At 44.4% G+C, this 21,029-nt stretch overlaps 2 protein-coding genes across 2 annotated transcripts in view; one reads left to right on the plus strand and one right to left on the minus strand.

The window, feature by feature from the left end:
• The window catches only part of FGGY (FGGY carbohydrate kinase domain containing), a 281,239-nt gene that overhangs the window by 255,127 nt on the left and 5,083 nt on the right, over nt 1-21,029 (minus strand). The gene's annotated exons all lie outside the window — the stretch shown is intronic.
• On the plus strand, nt 2,762-4,547 carry JUN (Jun proto-oncogene, AP-1 transcription factor subunit). Its single transcript, XM_052666287.1, has one exon. The coding sequence runs from the start codon at nt 2,930-2,932 to the stop codon at nt 3,872-3,874; it is 945 nt and encodes a 314-aa protein (XP_052522247.1). The 5' UTR covers nt 2,762-2,929; the 3' UTR covers nt 3,875-4,547.

A 21,029-nucleotide genomic window follows, 5' to 3' on the forward strand; every position in this document is an offset into this window, starting at 1 on the left:
CGATCCAGCACTCACTGAGGCCAATGAAAATTCTGCACCCATACAGGTGGGGATGATGTGGACAGGCTGTAAGGGCCCACTTAACCAGGCTGGAGTGGTTAGAGCTACACTGACCAAGCTCCTTGATATGCAGAATGGTTGCGGCTTTCTAGGACAAAACAGATGTGCAGAGGAAACAAAAGGACAACACTTTGACAAATTAAATATGTCAACAGTTAATTGGAACATCCTTTGTCGGGGTTATTTGTTTATACAGAAAACTGACTAAAGCAAAAGACTTGCAATGGTTTCCTACGTAACAAAAGCCACACACATAAAAGCCTTTTAGTTTAAAAATCATTTTAAAATAAAAACCTCCAGACAACAAAACGTTTAAAATTCACGTCTTGCCTTTCTCCAGAATTTCTTCTTTGCACAGACAAGCCCTTTACATGGATCAAAATGGTATGTGACACAACAGAGCCGGATCATTTACAGACTGTCTAAGTGGGAGTGTGGGCACAGCAGGAACATCAGGACAGCCCCATCAGGCCCGATGAGACACTCTGCAGTCCTAAGGCACACAAAACCAAGGCACGCACACAGGAGTTTTGCCCTGGGATGCTCTCCCAGACACAAGCCATTTGCAGCTTTGGGATTTCCAGAGCCAGAGATTCACTGCACTCAATAGCCCTTGAAAGATTTCTCTCCTGTGACTTCATCTAATCACTTTAAAACCCTTCCATCTGCACAGCACCCTCTTGCCAAGGTGTTCCACAGCCCGACAGTTCTGCAAAGCAATTTCTCTCGTTCATTCTGAACCTGCCATCTGCCAGCTTTGCTCGGTGTCCTGTGGCAGGAGTCAGGCTCTGGCCTCTATCTATCTTTTATGTAAAGCTTAGGACAGAGCTAGGAAACTGCTTCTAAAACTGATGACTTTCAGAGACTTCCCTACACACATGCAATAACCTCTGCTGAAGCTACAGAGGCAGCCGGGCAGCTTGAATTACCCGCACAGAGGTGCTCATTGCCTACGTGAAGGCTGTGCACACACCTGCAGCACACACCAAGTCCCACATTCGTGGGCAAACTGTACACCACAGACTGCTAGCACAAACCTGCAGGGGTGCGTGGATTGGCTGTGTGATTCCAGCACACATGGGTGAAATGAATACAATGACTGAAGTCAGGTGGGCACAGCGGAGGGAGAGGGAGGAGATTCTATAGAAAAGGGAATAGTAACTTCTATCAGTGCATTCAGACATTCACTTTTAATTCACAGCTTTTTTTGTTGTTGTTTATTTCATTGTTGTTTCCCATGCTGTAACAGGTAATTATGTTATTACGTCTAGAAAAAAATAGCACCGGAGAATTTTAAAGCGCATTTTTAAACCAAGACTTAAGCTTGTCAGCTTGGCACATCATACAGAGCGATGGAACCCGGCAGCCAGCAGCAGGACTTGTTGCCCCGGGTTCCCGTCCCGGCGGCACCCCGCGGGCAGCTCTACCAGCTGAGCTGCGAGTCGTTGCGGTCCGGAGGTGCGCCCCGCAGCTCTGCAGCAGCACAGACCTCCTTCCCCGACCGGATCCCTCCATCTCCCGCCGTTCCCCCCCATGCCAAGCTGCGCTCACGCACTAACACCAGCACAGCGCTCTGCAACCGGGAAACCGTCCCGAGTTTAAAGATGACTGTAGGGAAACCCATCCCGAGCCCGGCTCTCTTCCCGTCAGCTTTCTCCCGTTACTCCGGGGAGCTCCCGACCCTGGGAACGGACGCGCCGTTCACCGCGGCGGCTGGGGGAAGCCGGGGCTGAAGGGAACAGGGCGGCCCCTCCTCGCCCGCCGGGGCTCCCCGGGACGGGAGGAGGCGAGGTGGAGCCGCCGCCACCCCGGGCACGCCCGCCCGGCGCTGGGCCCCTCTGCGGTGCGGGGGCGGCCCCACAGCGCTGCGCTCCCGCCCCGGAGCGCCGCAACTCCCCCCGGCCCTGCCTGGAAGCGGCGGCGGCGGCGAGGAGGGGAAATCACGTGAGGGCTCCCCGGAGCGCCACCTCCAGGGTCGTACCACCGGGAGGCGGGACGGGAGGGGCGGCGGGCAGAACTGCGCCGTCGAACGGAGGAGCGCGGCCCGTCCTCCCCCGCACGTCGCACCTCGGCCCCGTGCGGCAACGCAACGCGACGCGACGCGATGCAACGCAACGCGATGCAATGCAATGCGAGGGCGGGGGACGCGGCGCGGGGCGGCAGTGCTGCAGCCCGGCACGGCGGCGGGCGGGCGGTACGCGGACCGTGAGGAGGCGCCGGTGGCGGCCAACCCCGCTCGAGCTCGGGACGCGGTAACCAGATATTCAAAAACAATACGTCAGCCCACAATGCCCCGGGCCGCCGCCAGCATTACCTCATCCCACAAGGCCCCGCGCCGGCGCTGAGAAGCTTCTAGGGGTGGGGTGGCCATGGCGACCGGCTGCTATGCACCGGGCCGGGCCAGCGGCCCGCCTCCCCCGGGAGAGGCGGCGGCAGCCAATGGGGAGCCCGCGGGGTGACATCATGGGCTATTTTTAGCGGGCTCCCGGTCGCTGATAAGTGAAGGGCTGCACGCCGCGAGCGGGCTCAGAGCGCGGGGCGGGCGGGCGGCAGCGCGACTGAGTCAGCCGCTGGAGCGGGCAGGGCCGAGCGGCAGCGCGGAGCCGGGAAGTACTCGCGGCGGCGGCGGCAGGAGCGGCCCGAGCGGCCCGGCCCGGCGGCGCAGCGCGGCGAGGCGAGGCGGCCCGGGAAGCGCGGCGAGGCCCGGCGGGCCCGGCCCGCGCCGGGAGGAGCGGCGGCGTCCCGGCTAGAAGTAAGGCTCCGCGCGCTCCTCACCCCAACCCGCGCGGCCGGGAGCGCTGTGGGGCGGCGGCCGGGACGCTCCAGCGCGCTGCCGCGGCTCCCGGCACCACTCCGCGGGCTCTGTTCTATGAGTGCAAAGATGGAGCCTACTTTCTACGAGGATGCCCTGAACGCCAGCTTCGCGCCGCCGGAGAGCGGCGGCTATGGATATAATAACGCCAAGGTGCTGAAGCAGAGCATGACGCTGAACCTGTCCGACCCGGCCAGCAGCCTGAAGCCGCACCTGAGGAACAAGAACGCCGACATCCTCACCTCCCCCGACGTGGGGCTGCTGAAGTTGGCCTCCCCAGAGCTGGAGCGGCTCATCATCCAGTCCAGCAACGGGTTAATCACCACCACGCCGACCCCGACGCAGTTCCTCTGCCCCAAGAACGTTACCGACGAGCAAGAGGGCTTCGCCGAAGGCTTCGTGAGAGCGCTGGCGGAACTGCACAACCAGAACACGCTGCCCAGCGTCACCTCGGCCGCCCAACCTGTCAGCGGTGGCATGGCACCTGTGTCCTCCATGGCCGGCGGCGGCAGCTTCAACACGAGTTTGCACAGCGAGCCCCCGGTGTACGCTAATCTCAGCAACTTCAACCCCAACGCGCTCAACTCCGCACCCAACTACAACGCCAACGGCATGGGCTACGCGCCGCAGCATCACATAAACCCCCAGATGCCCGTGCAGCATCCCAGGCTTCAGGCTCTGAAAGAAGAGCCTCAGACTGTACCTGAAATGCCGGGGGAAACCCCTCCCCTGTCCCCTATTGACATGGAGTCGCAGGAGAGAATCAAAGCCGAGAGAAAACGCATGAGAAACAGAATTGCGGCGTCCAAATGCCGGAAAAGGAAGTTGGAAAGGATTGCCAGGTTGGAAGAAAAAGTGAAAACTTTGAAAGCCCAGAACTCAGAGCTGGCATCCACTGCCAACATGCTCAGAGAACAGGTTGCACAGCTTAAGCAGAAGGTCATGAACCATGTCAACAGCGGGTGCCAGCTAATGCTAACACAACAGTTGCAAACGTTTTGAAGAGACTGACTTAAATAGGAACTGTGATGTTGTGGTATAACTAAACAACAAACCAAAAGCGGCGGCCGCGTAAAGCTCACGGTAAAAGCTGAGAGGCTGCAAGTCCTGCCTGCGTGCTGCAAAGCGCATGTGTGGAAAGACTGGCGAGCCTTCAGCTTGAGTTGGTGAAGCAGCCAGCACCGCTCCGAGGAGTGCTGTTCCTGCTCTGATGAGGCGTCAGATCTTCGTTTAACATTGACCAAGACCTGCATGGACCTAACATTCGATGATCATTCAGTATTAAAGGTTAAACTGCAATAGAAACTGTAGATTGCTTTATGTAGTATTCCTTAAGAAAAAAAAAAAAGGCGGGAGGGAGGTTTGCGGGAGGCTGATAAACAAACAAGAACTGTTCTGCCTGCCTTCAAGTAAATGGTGTATGTACATATCCTTTTTTATTTTATTTTATGAAAGTTGATTAATGTCAATAAACTACTTCATGACTTTGTAAGTTATTTTTATGTTGTTCATTTGGGTACTGCCCAGTATTGTTTGTAAATAAGAGGCTTTTTTTTAGCACTCTGAGTTTACCATTTGTAATAAAGTATAATTTTTTTAATGTTTCTGTTTCTGGAAAAAAAAAAAATCTAGAAGGTTCTATTATATTTAAGAAAAATAAAATACTTAAAATGCATTTCCTCCTCACACTTTTTTTTTCTTCTTCTTATTATTATTATATTTGCCAGTACGTGAGTTAGGAAAACGCCCTTTATGCTGAACTCTAAAGGGCAGGGATTATGTTAAACTCGCTCTGTAACTACAGGCATGTCCTGGAGAACGTGTGAGGAGGAGACCGAGGGGGGGAAACCAGATCCTGAGCACTGAACAAACAGAACTTTTTGAGTTGTCTTGGAGTTGCAGTTGCTAACCTTAACCTGAGAGGAGTGCTTGTGTATTGTAGTGGCCCTGCTGGGGCAGCTGACTTCGGCTTTAGGCAGGCTTTAGATGGTAGGAAGCCTGTGTGTGAGACTGCTCTGCACTTGTAGCTGGCTGCCTGTGCTCTTGCATGCTTTTTATTAAGCTAATGCCCTCAAGCAGGATCAGGCAAGAGGCTGTTTGCTTTTCTTTTTAACAAAAGTGCTCTAGACTTCAAAAATAGAAATATTCACCTTCATTCCTGTGCGCTCTTTCCACAGTAAAAGGCAATCTCTGTTTATAGTTGTGAAAATGCTGTTGTCGGTGAGGAGAAAAAAAAAAACAACAAAAAACTTGTTGTCTTTGAAATCCTTTCAGCTGTTACTGCAGGTTCTGTTTAGCAATAGGAAAACTGGGAAAACAATGTAGCAGGAAGTGAAAAGACATGTTGGCAACTTTTCTGGTGCTTCACATGTATTTTTAATATAATCTTGTTTCTTAGTGCAACAATGTAAACATCTACCTTACAGACATGCTACTCAACCGGTGGGGGGAATGATTTTGATGCCACGCTTTCCAACGTGTGGCACTCAATTCATTTTCTTCAATAGCTACAAATACGAGGAGAGAGCAGATGTTCTGTTTGATGCTGATGGCCAAACAGCAAAGAGCAGAAGCAGAAAATATTACAGACTAACTACTAGTAAAGTAATGTTATGAAGTTTTTTAGACAACCCTAATCCATACTCTAAGGAAAAAAAAATGTTTATCTGCAGTGACAGCCATGTGTAAGGTTGCATCACAGACTGCTGAGAGCAGACCACTTACTGTCAGCATAGAGATACCCTGAAAATTCCAACTGATGTGCATCCAAACATCAGGTCCTCACAGGAAGCACAGAATTATCTTTCTTTTGACTCTTTTTTCTTCTGCCCAAATTGTATGGAGTTAATGATAAGAAGGGTTGTTTTAACGGGTAGAATGTGATATTGTGGCAGTATCCTACATTGTAACCCAAGCGTGGGGGCCAGCACTGTTTAGATGCTGTTTGCTGCTGTCAGAGGAATACTCTTGTAACAACACCAACCAAACAAAGGGTTACTAGGAGGATACTGTAGTTTGCCAAGAGCACATTTTGCTGATGTCAGCAACCCGGAAGGTAAGTTGATTTTGACCATATGTAGGAATAGACAGCAGAGGGATAATGCACAGCACTGCTGGGTGTGGTTTTACAGGGATTTAAGCAAGTGCCAACTAGCAAAATAAGCAGGGCAAGGAGATTAATTACCTGCAAAGGTGCCTGTTCAACTCTCCATAGTGCTGGGTTATGGAATAGATGTTACTAGCAAGCATTTTGCTTAATCACCTAATTACGCAAAAAATAAATACATTATATAAAATACTATGTTAATTAAATACAGCTGAGTGACAGTCTGCTCCACCCTATCCTTCTACGCGCACACAGGCACTTAGCACCGCAGTTAGAAGTTTTCTCTCTCCAGTTCCACATTCTGAAACACTGGCAAAAAAAGTTACTGAGTAGCAGCGCTGCTGGTTCGGCAGACACAGAATTACCTGCCCAGGCCCAGCCCAGGAGGAGCTGTGGTATTCAGTGCCAGTCACACAAGGACACAGGGAGGACGTAGCTCGAATCCTCTCCTATATCCCATGTCTGAGGATCGAGCCTGACATGGGGCAAAGTAAGTTTACATTACCTCCACCTCCGTCTGTTTTGTAAACAGTGTGCTGGGATGTGAGCCTGTTTCTGTCTGGTGCACTTCAGAACAGATTAAAGCCCAGCACTCCTGGTGTATTACCAGATCACTTGGTGATCAATAAGCATGACTGTACTGAAAGACATGCATGCGTTTATATGTGGTGAAATGCAAAGTTTTCACACCTACTTAACTTGAGATTAAAATTGCCTAATGCGTTGTGTGCCTTACTTCTATAAGGAAAAGTCCATTTTCTTTGAGATTTAGAAACTCTTTTTGTTGCCCCAGCTGTACTCACAAGGGAATATTTTGCAAATAACAGCATTGTGAGCATGTATTTTGTTTGGCTGTGAGTGCTGTCAGCGGATTCAGGAAGTGAAGTCAGAAAAAGGCAGGGTTTCAAACAGGGCAGGCTACACCAAAATGCCTAGGCAAAGATCCTCTAATCAGAACAACATGTTTGGGCTACAGAAATATTAATTAGAACTTGGGTCTGCACAAAAACAACCGACTCCTCACACTTCTATCCCATGAACTGAAGTGAGCTGCGAAGAGGACAGAATAATTCTAAATCCAAAGTACTTGTCTCTACAGAAACAATAGTAACCATCCAACTTACTCCAGTGGAGAAGTGTTAGATGCCATCCAGGTTTAAAGTCAGAGCATTGTAGCAGTTATTGACATAGTCCTTCATCCTTGAGTCGCTCAATTCTCCGCAAGTCAAAAAATACTGACCTCAAAATACAGCACTTCAGTACCAGTGTGCATTCAGGCAGTGTGTCCCCACTTAATGATGAAGATGAGATGAGATGCCATAATTTCCTATAGAATTATAGGAACCTGCCAAGACGCACAGCCATCACTATTCCTATTCACTATTCACTAATAACCTGCCATCACTATTCCTCTAAACCTGTGTGGAAACTAGACTGACAGTTTTGTCTCATGCAGAAGCCTAAGGAATCCATTAAGATAATTGTTTTCTGAAAAAGTAAATAAGCCTTTCAATAAAGTACATTGCTGCATATGCATTAATGATCTTATCCTCCCAACAGCAGAGGAAGCAGAGAATCTAATTTGCAGGCAGCCGGGTTAGTTGTACAGCAGGCTTACATCGCTTATCTAGCATCGTGCAGCACATGCAGAGGCTGCACAGGGCAGTGTGAAGCCTGAACCAGCAGCAGAACTGGAAGGTGTGTCCAGCTGGATCAGCACAGCACTCTGCCCACTGAATAACCTGAGCCAGGCTGTAGGTTTATTAGCTGGGCAGCATTAATGAGCAGCCTGCGGAGGCGGGTGGACCGGCTCAGGCCAGAGCAAGCTTGGGCATCCTGGAGTAGTTACAGCATGGAGCGAGGTGTCCCACAGCCAGAAGTACATGGCAGAGCTGAAAAAACAGAACATTTATCTTTGATACCAAGCTAAATGCCTTCCCTGCTTTTCATCTCTTCCTTCCTATCCCCAAGACAGGTACAAAACAGCGTAGATTTACCAACAACTAGAAATTAAACCAGTTCAGGCAAAGTTTCTCTATTAAAAAAAAGTTACAAACAACGTAAGTGAATGCAAAATGCTGCTAATGAACAGATGGACAGTAAGGAATAATATTCGAAATTATTGTGTACACAAATCCATTATGAAACAGAATACGTCTTATTAACATCAGCTATGGGACAGGGCGAGGGAAGATGGTATTCGTGTTCCAGCTGAAGAAAAGGAAAATGTAGGTGGGTCGCATTGTGGGAAGGTGATCATTCCAGAGATGTGCTCTTGTTTCTACAAACTGCACGCACTGCCAACAGCACTGCCTGCCCCCGAGGGTGGAGGCCATCCCAATTCCACACGTACGTATTATTGCTGACATCGACATCACAATATATTCTCGGAGCAGAGCTGGTGCTTCTTACAAAGAGAACCTGTAAGAAGTCATCGCCTCAGTTACCATGATAGCCTCTGATTACTTCTGCACACCTGGGCTCTCTTTTCCAATTTCACACATTACTCTTTGCAGTACATTTTTTGTTAAGGAATGATGGCACTACATAAATCAAACTAGGTCCCCTAAGTATTCCAAATACTAGAAAACAGTTGCAATGGGAAAACAGAGCTTTTTAAAAAGTTAACTGAATATTCAAAACAATGATGACTTTCTTAGCCATAGAGTAACAGCAGACACTGGGCAGGAAACTAATTAAGGAAAATGAGTGAAGAAAGTAACCTATTATTGAAGTCTTAAGGCAGAATTGAGTAGGTTCTGACCTGACGTGATTAATCCAAATCTATCCAAAAATACCTCGGAACTAACTGTGGACAAGAGCAGAGGAAGAATTAACATTTATCTTCTTCTGTCCCACAGTTATTTTGTGTTTCGAGCCTTGAATTCTCCAGGCAATTTTTATGTTAATTCCATAAACAAAAGGACCAAAAATTTGCTAGAAACTCCTCCAAACTGACCTTTCTTCTTTATTCTCTTTCAAATTTAAAAGAATTCCTATGAAATTGCAGCACAATAACACCAAAGATGTGGGAAATGAGACGCAATTCCAGCAGATGGAGCTCAAAAGCAAACAGTGCTGGAACGCACTGCACGGAGGCATGCAGCACGAGCTTTTGTGTAAATGGTGGAGCAGCCAGAAAAGACTTCAGATGGAACCTGCAATCATGCAAACCTTCTGAAATCAATGCATTTTAGCTGCTTCACTTAGTTCTTAAAGCAACCACTGCAAGTAGCAGGGAGATCCTGCATCACTGTGACCACAGAACAACCCCAGCTATTTCAGAGGACACTATGGTTCAAAACCCAGCATCTATGACTTTTGAATTTGCATCCAGGATGCCAAACTAATGAGGATGAGGACTGTTACTGTGCTTCCTGTGTCTCAGATAAGGCATGAAAACACGCACGATGCAGTTATCTACTGAATGTTGCCATTCAAACTCACACAGTGATGCAGGTAGCAGCCACGCTGAAAAGAAGTGACTTCAGAAACGTTGAATCTCCACTAGAAGGATTAGCAGGAGGTTGAAAAGTGCAGCCTTGCACTACAGAAGTTAGAGATTACCTGGAGAAACTTCTCTAAGTTTCTGACCTCTGTGTGACCACAAATCAAAGCACTTTTGCAGCTTTTGAATGAAAAGCTCATTTTTGTTTCTGTCCAAAAGTAGTTTTGGAACTTTTAACACTAGTAAAAATTGCAAGCTGCTGCTCTCCCTGTACAAACTCTGGTTGTTTTGTTTTTACCTTGAGAAGCGAAATAAGGGAAGTTCCTCTTGAAACAAAGCCATAGCATTTCAAAGGTATGGGTCAGAATTTATTCAGTTTAACTTCTGACAGTGAGTTTTCTAGGTTAGGAGACACCAGGAGCTCTCTTTGGACTTAACAGAGTCCAACAGTGCATACATCTTCAGAGAGTGAGCTGGGTACACGAAGTAGCAAGCTGGGAGTACCCACAACTCAGCTGTCTGGTTCTTTAACTGAAAGGCTTTCAGTCAGATAGGACAAAACCTGGGTCTGATTTACCTGATTAGAAAAAGGAGGCCTTTCCTTTTTCTGAACAGAAAAGTTCATAACCATCATGTGGTAATGATGAATGAATTTCTGTACACAAAACGCTATTCTACTGCATCACACACCAAAAGTACACCATCTTCCCCATCTACAAACAGCAAGGTGTCCCTAAACATTAACCGTTCAAAACTCCTTACAAGAAGTAATTAACAACAAGATTCATTACAAACCCTCCCTTGGTATGTCTGGGCCTCAGTCAAGATATGATCCTTATCACACTAAATAATCACATAGAGTCTGACCCAAATACCTAAAGGGGAGAAAAGGAAATGTAATTCTCAAGGCCAAATGCATCTCTTGTTTGGATCTGCTGTCAAACAGATTGCCAGCTCTCCTTGTTTTCTGATTGAAGGAGACCATTTCTGAATATGAATATTCAAGTTATTTAACAAAGTACTTTTATCCACAAAAACAAACAAACAAAACCATACAAGGCTATACATGAAGCATAGCTGGCTTTGGTACAAGAGTTTACAGTTAGCTTGCAACAAGGTCGCTGACCAGAGCAAGCCCTTGGCAAGTTAACAGCAAAGTTTCCTTCTTTAGATGACAGAAAATAAACAGAATTCAGTGGTCTTGGTCCAGTTTCCTTCTCCTTTAAGCAGAGATTTTCTAACCCATATCTTTCCAGTGCAGCCCTGCAGGAAGCAGTACATCTTTATCTAACTTCCCACCACATTGGTTCTCAAGGCTGTGAAAAATGGACCACCATTCAACTATGCAGATTCAGCTGGGCTTGTAATATTTCAGCTTGGTTACAGACTTGTGAATTATATTTGCCCTCCCCAGTGCAGCTAAGTGTGGCATATTAAGGGAAGTGCCCCTGACTGAGCTTCACCACTGTCTATAGCTGTTACTTCCATGTACTTTTGCAAAAGTAACAATAAGGTTGCCTGCTTTGGTTCTTTTCTTCCCAAGATAACGACTGACAGTTACCAAAAACTAGCCCAAATCCAAAAGATGCTGGGTAGAAATAGCAGCTCTGGAAATCAGACCACTGATAAATACTGTGAAGAAAGCATGTTTTAAAAATCATACTCTCTTCTTGTTTGAGAAACAGGGATCGCTGGCAACCTCCAAACTGCCAGGGATTGAGACAGAACTCTTTAATTCATTCTTCCCAACTTCAATTATACTGCAAAAATGCCCAGGCACATCTTGCACCAGTTTTATAACTTAATTTTCATTCACGCTTTTGGTTAAACAAGCTCAACTTCCCATATGGACAAAGCTATAAAACGTGGTTTGACTTTCACAGAGAACAATTTTCCTGCACCCATTAACTTGACTTGGGAACTGAGTCCTTAGTATACCTGCTTATGAAACTGCTTTTTGTGAGATGACTAACTTTGTGCATATATATTTAAAATTATTTAAGAGGGCAGTGAGGTTATTATTCTAAGTCTTATAAATGGAATTCCTTGCACATGCTCCTGATGTTGGCTTCCATGCCTGTTTTGAATTTACTTACAAAATATATCAGCACACCCAAAACTTGTTACAAGCCATTTCCCCGGCCCCCTCTGTTCGCTGTTTTATCATTCTTACATGCAGAAATTGCTTCTGTGTTTTTCACTGCACAGGAAATGCCAGACTGGCAATATGAGAAAGGCTTGCTTTTTAGCTTAATGTCAATTCTTTCTTCCACGGTTACGTGCCTGTGGGCTGGATGTGGCATCTGGGTTCATGGAATGCTCTTACTCTCAGCATGTATGGTATCTACTTGCAAAGCCAGTTACTTCTCCAATCGAACTGCAAAAGGTAACAATGACAAAATAAAATGACAAAAGGAATAACATAATGAGCTTAGGGAATGGAAGATGTAATGCAGTTACTCTTTTTCTGTTAGAAACAGCTCAATCCCTAAATCTGCTGCAAATTAAGAACATATGTATCTCAGTTTAGGAACAGTAATGCCTGGTTTTCTGTGGTCTTTCTTATGGCATTCTCTCCTGAAATTTAGTTATAAGTGTTTTGACAGGTCTGCAGTCTGATCTAAGAAGCAAAAGCTAATGTTATCCCCTTTGGGAGTGCACTGTGCAGTGCAGCCACAGAAGTGCAGGCCTGCCAACCTGTGAGAAGCATAGCATTGCTGTCCTTGTCCTTTAGGAGAGTCTAACTTCTGTAATAGCAGTATGATCAAAGGGCACTCAGATGAAATAAAACTCCTTGTCCTGTACCACTGTGTAGAAACAGGAACAACCAAGATCAAGCAATTAACACTCAAAAATAGAAGCAAATTCCTCACTGTTTCTAAGGTTGAGCTGATATAATGTCAGACAATATCACTGTAAGAGGTGAAAGCAGAAGGTCTCCACGTAGCCGTAAAAATGGTCACAACACAACAAAAAATGAGAGTTTATAGTGCTGAAACCCCCAAATATATTAAAGGCTGTTTAAATTAATGAGAAGAGTCAGAACAGAAGTAAACTCTCTGAGTACTTTAATACCTTCTCATTTCTTTGTCAGTCATCAGTATTTGCCTACTCTAAAGCCTATAAATGATTATATACTCAAATATATTTTGATTCATTAATTAAAATAAATTAAGCTATGTTTAAACATTGCTATACTTTGATCTAAAACTGGAGAACTATGAAAGTCTTCTCAGCACTACAAAAAACCTGATTCTTTCAGTTCATTTGCCTAATATGTGTTTGCCATGCCCAAAGTCACGAGCCTCATCCTAATCTTGAACGCCGGCATTATTTGATACTTCAGAGAGGAATCCCAGAGCGTGAAGCCTGGATTCTTAATTGAAGCCAGCTGTTACACAATAACTCAACATGTGTGGGATTTTCCCACTCAGTGAAAATGAAAACTGGAAGGTTTGTTGTTTTTGTTTTTTATTTTTTTTTGGGGGGGGGGGTTGTTGTTTTTTTTCTTCTTCTAAATGAAGGCACAGAAATGATCACATTTGGATCCCTCATGTGAAGATGATGCCATGCAACATAGCTGCATTTGTTATTTCATGCCTTGTCCATGTTATGGCTTAGCTTACAAAGGGATGCTGCCTTTTCTAGCTTTCCATCTCACTGAACTACACACTTTGCTTGAAGCTAACAGTGTGCAAGTCAATGTTTGTCCTTCCAGCATCACGGTGAAACCCTGTTCCTTAATCTGCAAGATGTGCTGGTACTGAAGCTCTGGCCCAGAGGGCTGTGGAAGGTAATGGGTTAAGCAGCAGACTGCCCCAGCAGAGCTGCTTGGCTTACTGGGCTTCTGTGAAAACAAACCTTGCACCAAACATTTTTAAATACTTCTACTGCATATAATATTTTATGTCATATATTGGTATGATAACAAGCTATATGTGGGCAATTATGAGGAAATTGTACACCCTGCTATTAGAAGCAGGTTCCCTGATATCCAATAGAATATTCTAAAGCATATTTATTTCCTTCTGAATACCATGCACTGAAGGGCGTTGGGGGTGGGAGAGGTGTATACATATATTTACACATCTACCAAATCCCACCAACACATTATTAAAACATAGAACAAAAAATAGCACTGAAATATATAGATTTCCAATACTATTTTGATCACCAAAAGACAGGAAATGGGCTCCAGAAGAAAAGCTCTGTTCTACCAGATGGTAGATAAAGGGTTAAAACAAGCACTTAAAAGCAACAGAAAGTTTTCCTGTAAACTCCTTCTATGGTGTGATCCAGGGGAAGGTCCAACTTAAGTGCTGGATGTTCATACAGGATTTCCTATGACTAATGCTGTCAGCATTCAAAACTTTTAATTTAAAATGTGGGCGTTCTACACAGATAGGAAATTTACCATTTACAATTTCTTATTTGAAAATGAATGAAAACGACTCTGATTTTCAGATTCATTCTCTGTACGTGGAATGGCAGCAGAAGAAAAGGAAGTCACTAAGTGGCATATGCTGGGACTGCCTGCCAAGCGTTTACACAAGTCCTTTCTATCTGGATGGGATCCACAGGAAGCTTGTACAGGAAGGACTTTTCCTTCCTTATTTTTGAAAAGCTTTGTTGGATGGAAATTATGCCAGTGAGTAACAGAGGGGAAGGGGGGAGCAGACAACTATTCTGATGGGTTCGGTGCCAATCCTTGCAAAACTGAAAGTCATACTGATGTAGCAGCAACGCAACCTGTTGGAAAAAACACAGGTCCCAATTCAAAACTCTTCCATTTGCCAGTATTTCTAGCAAATAGACTTTGTATATAGTCTTCAGAAAGCTTGCTCTGCATTCTCTTGTAAGATCTCATAACAAGATCTCATAATCTCATAACTCTCAGATAAGTTTAAAACAGGGGTATTTTATTGAATTAAACGTGAAATGAATACAGTTTGAGCTGTCACAACAATATCCCTTCCTTCATTTCTTAATGTCACATTGATCCTATTTTCACAGTGCTATATTAACACTTAGTTGAAATGAAGCTTTCCCTGCTCTTATGACACAAGGGAAAAATAAGGTTGATTATTCAGCTCTTCTCTTACTGTAGCTACTTCACTGCGAGAACTTCCTAGAAATCACTTTATGTTCCTTAATCTGAGTCTTTTAAAATCCCTGGGGATTTTACTGTTCTTTGCATATTATGGTGTATACGTATTGAGCCAAAGACTTTGCTTCACTGGGAACCATGACAGCAGAAAACAGACCTACAGGTAGGCAATGGCTCCAGATAGCACTTCAGCAATAGCTATGTCAGCTGGCAGGAGTCCCAGCTTTATCCCTGAGAGTCCTGTAAACCTAGAATGGCTATTTAGGTAAGGGAATAAGAACAAACAAACAAACAAAACCCCTTTGTCAGATAGGAAGCACTTCTACTGCACAGTAAAGGAGGCAGAATTGTAACTAGGTGGATTTGATGACAGAAGAAAAATGGTTGAAGAGGAGTCTTTAGAAAGGTTTAATGTAGCGTTCAAAGGAATAAGAGGCAAGTAGCACAGGGGACAATGGAAAACAACAGAAGTATTAGAAAGAATGATTGAAGAGTAAGCAGCTCTTGCAGAGGCTTTTGGTAGAGGTGTGCAATTTTCTCCAGCTGGACATTAGAACTAAACATTAAGAGCATGAAAGCTGTTATTAAAAAAAACAAAGAAGGATGCTGGCATAATGAGTCAAGCTCATGCTTTGTCCACACAGTAGCTCTGGCACAGGTAACAGCCATCATCTGCTGTGAAAAAAAAAAAGTATTCCTAGAGGAAAGACAATCCATGCTGATATGATTCTGTTGCTCTTGTGACCAAAGGAAACCTATTGGTACAGCAAACATTTCTGTGCTCACAGCAAGCGCTACAGGAATAAGGAATAAGAAGCAGTTTAAGGAATGAGAAGAGAGAGGTCTGAAATGAAAGCTCTGGTTCAGATGAGAGTGTGTTTGATTTGCAAAACGATGGAAACTGAGGGGGCAGCTGGGTCATGCCTTTCCCCTGCTGGATGAATCACTCTTTGAATGGAAATTTGAGTAGGAAGACATAATGGCTTGGGAACAAAGCGCGCTGCCAGAATATCACAGGTGCAGCTGCACAGAGAAGGATGTTTTGGGATATGCCAAGGGAAGCAAACGCCATGAATCTGGAGGAGTTGTCAGGCTTTTGTGATTTAGGGAGCTACCCAAATCAGCACAAGTGTTTCTCATGGAAGCCGACAGGAGGAAGGCTGAGGTCCTGATTCAGTGCAGCAATCAGACCCTTCATGTTTAAGCATAGTATGGCATTCAAAAAGAGAGGAACTGCTCATGTTTTACTAAGGCTCTTGGAACTCAAACTTACCCTCTGCTCAAGCACCTCTCTGCATTTAAATACAGACTTACACATTTTCTGAACTGGAGCTAAGAATACAGATGCTGGCACACAAGGAGACACAGCCAGGCTGATATCAACTTACTATTTCTCTAAATATAGAATTCTGGATCCAAAAAAGTATCAAAGACAAGAGAGTGACCTAGAGGATTCACAATGAATAACTCAGGGATCAGGGAATATAGGAACCGTTTTCAAGGTTAACAGGAAAAGAGACAAGAATCAAAGCTAGAATATTAAGTTCTTTGAGTTCTTTACTATGAGAGTGGTGAGGTGCTGGAACAGCTGCCCAGAGAGGCTGTGGATGCTCTGTCCATACCTGGAGGTGTTCAAGGCCAGGTTGGATGGGGCTCTGCGCAGCCTGGGCTGCTCTGAAATGTGGAGGTTGGTGGCCCTGCGTGTGGCAGGGGGTTGGAAATTCACGATCCTTGAGGTCCCTTCCAACCCAGGCCATTCTGTGATTCTGTGATAAGTTAAAAAAATGAAAATCAAGGAGGACTAAGATGACAACTGTAGAAGAAGGAAGAGATGCAGAGAAGCTTCTCCAGGTCCAGGTGTTCCAGCTGCCTTCAAGCAACTTGAAGGGGGAACGGCTGAGCCCCCAGTCCCTACTATCTGCTCTCAGCAGCTTTTTCCTACTGGTGGTGTTACTGGAACCTCCAACTTACCCCCACTAACTCAGAAAATTGTTGACAACAGAAAATGCTCTGCCTTTTTTACAGAGTAATTATAAATTCATTCTTCTTAACAGAATAAGAGAAGCTTGGGGTGGTTTTCCACACCTAATTCAGAAGTTTTCTATTTCTTTACATTCAGGAAAAACAACAACCGTGGAACTAAAATAAATGGACTTGAAAATTCTGTTGACATAACAAACACAATTTATATACATAAATGGATTCCTCAGAGAGAGTAAAATTTCAGTGTGTGCATAGGTAGACTTCATTGGCAAGACATTGTTTAGGTACACGTCTGTGCTATGTCTGATGCCTGACATCTAACTGTAATAACTTAATAAATAACAGCAATTAAAACTGCTTTATGATGTAGCAAAACATCATTTCCTTTCAAAGTCACATTAGTCTCCATTAATCTCTGCAGCACTCTCTCTGCAGCACTTTCTAATGGGTACAAGCAATATTCTGTTTGCATACAGCTGCCTGCTGTGGGAGATCTGGTGGCACTGCCATAGGCACCTTCTGGGAGCAGCCCCATGCCTATGGGGGCAGCTGAACTTCCACAGAGCATTTCCTTCTGTAAGATTTCACTGACTAAGTGTGCGTTTCCAACCCAAAACCACAAAGGCCTGTTTAAAAATGTAAAAAAATCTGCCTGTTAAGAAAAAAGCAGAAAAGAAAGCCAGTTTGCTGATCCTTGAAGATGCCTCAGCATTTAGTAACAGTGCTTTTACATCGTGTGCATTTAGCGTTAGTGATTTGAGTAACAACTTTCCATAAAAGCTAACAGAGTTAATTTCTAAATTTAAATTAAGATTGTGACCAGTAAAGATTTCTGCAGAATAAGTACATATAGAAGCACACTGCCCATGATAGTCAATAGAAAAAAAATGATCCTTTTTCTTTTTTGATCTTTGCATGATGTAAATTTCATCGTGTCATCAGTAACAACTTTCCTGTTTGTTTCAGAGCAATTTTAATTCTCCTTATTACATTTCAAAACAAGCATGCTGCTTTCCCTTAGCTCTGTGAAGCTGAAGTAGAAAGCTTTCTTCCTTCTACCTCCCCTGTGCAGCTTCTTGGAAAAATACCTGGCAAGGAATTCCATGGAAAGTTATGGAAAAACACCTTTGAATCTATTATTCAAAACTAAACTGTAAAAAAAGCCTTCTAGGTTATTTGGTCACTCTTCTGAAAGTTTACTAATTCATACTGGACAAGAAAACCAATCCTAGTCCTCACTTTGGATGATTCATGCCTACGAAGCCTTGTATCCACAGTTCAATCCGGATCCACAGTCAGTCCTATCAGCATGTAAGGCCACCAGAGGCACAATACTGATGTGTGCTGCTCTCTTAGAGTCGCCCCAGGACTGGAACTGCAGAAAAGAATACATTCATCTTTGGAAAAAGAACATTTTGTATTGTAGAGATGCAGCACTTTACACGATCTTTCTGTGTTTACACTTGAGGAAAGTGTTAGGATAACATTTGTGCCTTGTATTGGAAATAAAGTATCTACATTATTATACCTGCTGCTGTATTGTTATTTAGTACCTCAGAGGCATCCATGACTATTAGACAAGGCAGGGGAGCAGTGCTGCCTGCAAGGCAGCTCTTTAGAGACAGGACCTGGCACAGGGGACTCTGCAGGAGCAGCTATGGCAGGCAGTGTGTGAGCTGCACAGGAGATAAGAGGGGAGCCCAGTGTGCCAGGCTGAGGTGCAAAACACGAGGCTGGACGGATCAGCTTTCCCCTCCCTCCAGGAGGCCCCAGCTGGCACGCATGTTCTCTGTGTGCCACTCCAAGGGTGGCACTGCCCTATGGAATACTTCTTTAAATCCCTGCCAGCGTAGAGACGTCCCAGCGCCAGGAAGGCCCCACATCTCCTGGTCCACTCTTGACAGAAACCTGACTTAACACAAACAAGATTGCTCAGTGCCAGAGCTCCCCTTCGGACTTCTCTAACTCACAGCAGTTACTCTTTATGCAAAACTAAGAGCTAAGCTTTGTCTCTCTTGCAGACATTCTGACTAGTCAACTTCTCTACCAGTGTTATAATAAGTCAAGTACATTCTAATCATCACCACAAACACTTCGAGCACTGCTGCTTCTCTGTCTGACTATGCCTAAATATAGTTCAACCTCAACCAGCCAGGTCACTTAGATTTCTAATTATCCAAAACAAAGCATGATTCCTGAGCTCTGTTTAATAGTGATGATGCCTTGATTACCCTGATATATTTCCTATTCCTCACGGTGTTCAGATAACGATGTTGGCTTTACTTTCTCTTGGAAATGGGTTATTCTACAGCAAAGATATGTTCCTAATAAGCAGTTGGCATTACTGCAAACAACTGTCTTAAATGAAATCGAACTCCACATTGGGAAATATAAAAATATTGCAGCGAGCAAAACTGTGATATTAATGTTTGGCTTTCCACCCATTTTATCAAGAAAATGCCCTGGGGAATACAAGCAGTTACTGGCAGTCGCTGGGTTTCAGCAGAAGGCAGTGAGTGCGGCGCAAGGCTCCAGTGCTGGCTGGAGAAAGGCTGACCTCTGCAGGATCCTCGGGCCCAGAGAGCTGCATCCCGGACGGCAGTCAAACAATGTGCAAGGTGTACTTTTGGCTGCTTTCATCTTTGAGAAATTAAAATAAAGAAAATTAAATGTGTGCTTGATGATGACATAGCAATATAAAATAAGCTCGAAAACACAGGCACGTGTTAATTTAAGAAATAAACGTTCATCTTTGAGAAGTCAGAAAACAATACTTCAAAGGAGCAAAACTTCAAAGCCCTCTGTAACTTCAAAGCACTGCACCACCGTTAATGAACACACAGGACATGTCTGTGAGGGAGAAAAAAATTTCCTATTTTAATGCTTGTGTAAACAGGGAGCAGAGATGAAGTGATTTGCCCAAGGACACGTGTAAGCAGCAAAGCTGGGACTCCAGGTATGAACAAAGTGGCTCGAGCTGTGTTCCTCAGAGCAGCCACAGCAGGGTTCAAGCAGGCATTTGATGGTCCCCCATGGAAACCCACTCAGCAGAGACATAACTGCAGATCCTTCCTATTGGTAGCATCACCTGCCCTTTTTCAGGCCTGCTCTAAACAATCACATTGTTCTCAGTTGGCATCCTCCTACAAAGTCATTGCTAAGTATGCACAGATCTATATAAACGATGTCTTTTCTGTCTAACCATATATTCAGAGAGCATTATTTCTGCATTTAATGATGATGTGAGAGCTTAAATGTGTTATTCAGGACTTCTGTCATGACAGCCTGCACCCTGCAGGGATCTCAACAGCACATGATCAAAACACAACCAGCACACCTACAGCACAGAGCTTTCCCAGTGACTGGGGAATCAGAGCCTGCATCAGTACCAATCTGAGTTTTACTGCATGTCCTTCTGGAGTAAAACAAAGTTTCCTTGATGCATGTATGCTCATCTGCTATGTCCCCATGACTCTGAACACAAAGACCCTAAAAAGTGCTCTATTACAAAGAAGACAGAAGCAAAGACCATCATTTTCTTTTGTTTTTAGAATAACATAATAAGGAACAGCCCTTGGATTTGCAGAGCTGAAGATGCCAGCAGAAAGAAAACCAACACATGAAGTACTTTGCAAGGAAAAAACCTCCTCATGCCTCTCAGACATCAAATAAGTGTAAAAGTTAATAGAGAATGCCAAAGGTTTGGCTTAGTAATAAGAAATTTTGCCATTCAGACTTCTAATGAAGAGCTTCCTGGAAGTCCTGCACACATATGGTCTCATGCACTTAATTAAAGGAACACAGATATGGAACCTTAATATATTTCCTTTCCCTAAAACATTTATATGCCAAATAAGTAGAGTAAATAAGTTTTGAAGATATCAACAAAAAGCATACTTCAAACAGCCAGTTATTAATCTCTTATTCATCTATACAACAAGCTTCCAAAACTTCCTTGACGAACGCGATTCCTGTTTTAACAGAGAATTCCCTCATGTCACCTCCACACAAAGAGCTTTTAAAAATATATCCAGAATTACGATTTGCAGACTAAGATTTGCACAGTAACTGGCCAAGTAATTGGCTGCATACTATTTTCTAAAAGCCCAGTTTCACACTGGCTCTAAACAGCCACTGCACACACAGGGCTCTGCTGTCCCCCCCACGGCCGGTTAGGGGCACTGCACCTTTAATGCCTGCTGGTTTATTAGCACAGTTCCTGCACATTAGGAAATTGCTGCCATACCAACAGATTCTTAAGGAATATCACAGTTGATGGCTTTAATTTTTTTCACGAGTTCCACACTTTCTGTGTGTGCCAGCTGTATTCATGACACTGCTTAGCACTCGCCATTCTCCATGGATAGAACTCAAAACTGTGAGTGCAATCAAGCATTGCTTCCTCTATTTTGCATTGGAACAATAACAATGAAGACATAACAACCCAATCTGAGCAAACTTTAAGTAAGGCCTATTACTTTACTCAAGAGATGGATATATCTGAAGTACTTTG

This window comes from Tympanuchus pallidicinctus, unplaced genomic scaffold (genome assembly GCF_026119805.1).
Source record: "Tympanuchus pallidicinctus isolate F22 unplaced genomic scaffold, pur_lepc_1.0 scaffold7, whole genome shotgun sequence".
Lineage (NCBI taxonomy): Eukaryota > Metazoa > Chordata > Aves > Galliformes > Phasianidae > Tympanuchus > Tympanuchus pallidicinctus.

Coding starts and splice junctions, on each gene's coding strand:
- JUN (XM_052666287.1), top strand. CDS start 2,930: ATGAGTGCAAAGATGGAGCCTACTTTCTACGAGGATGCCCTGAACGCC.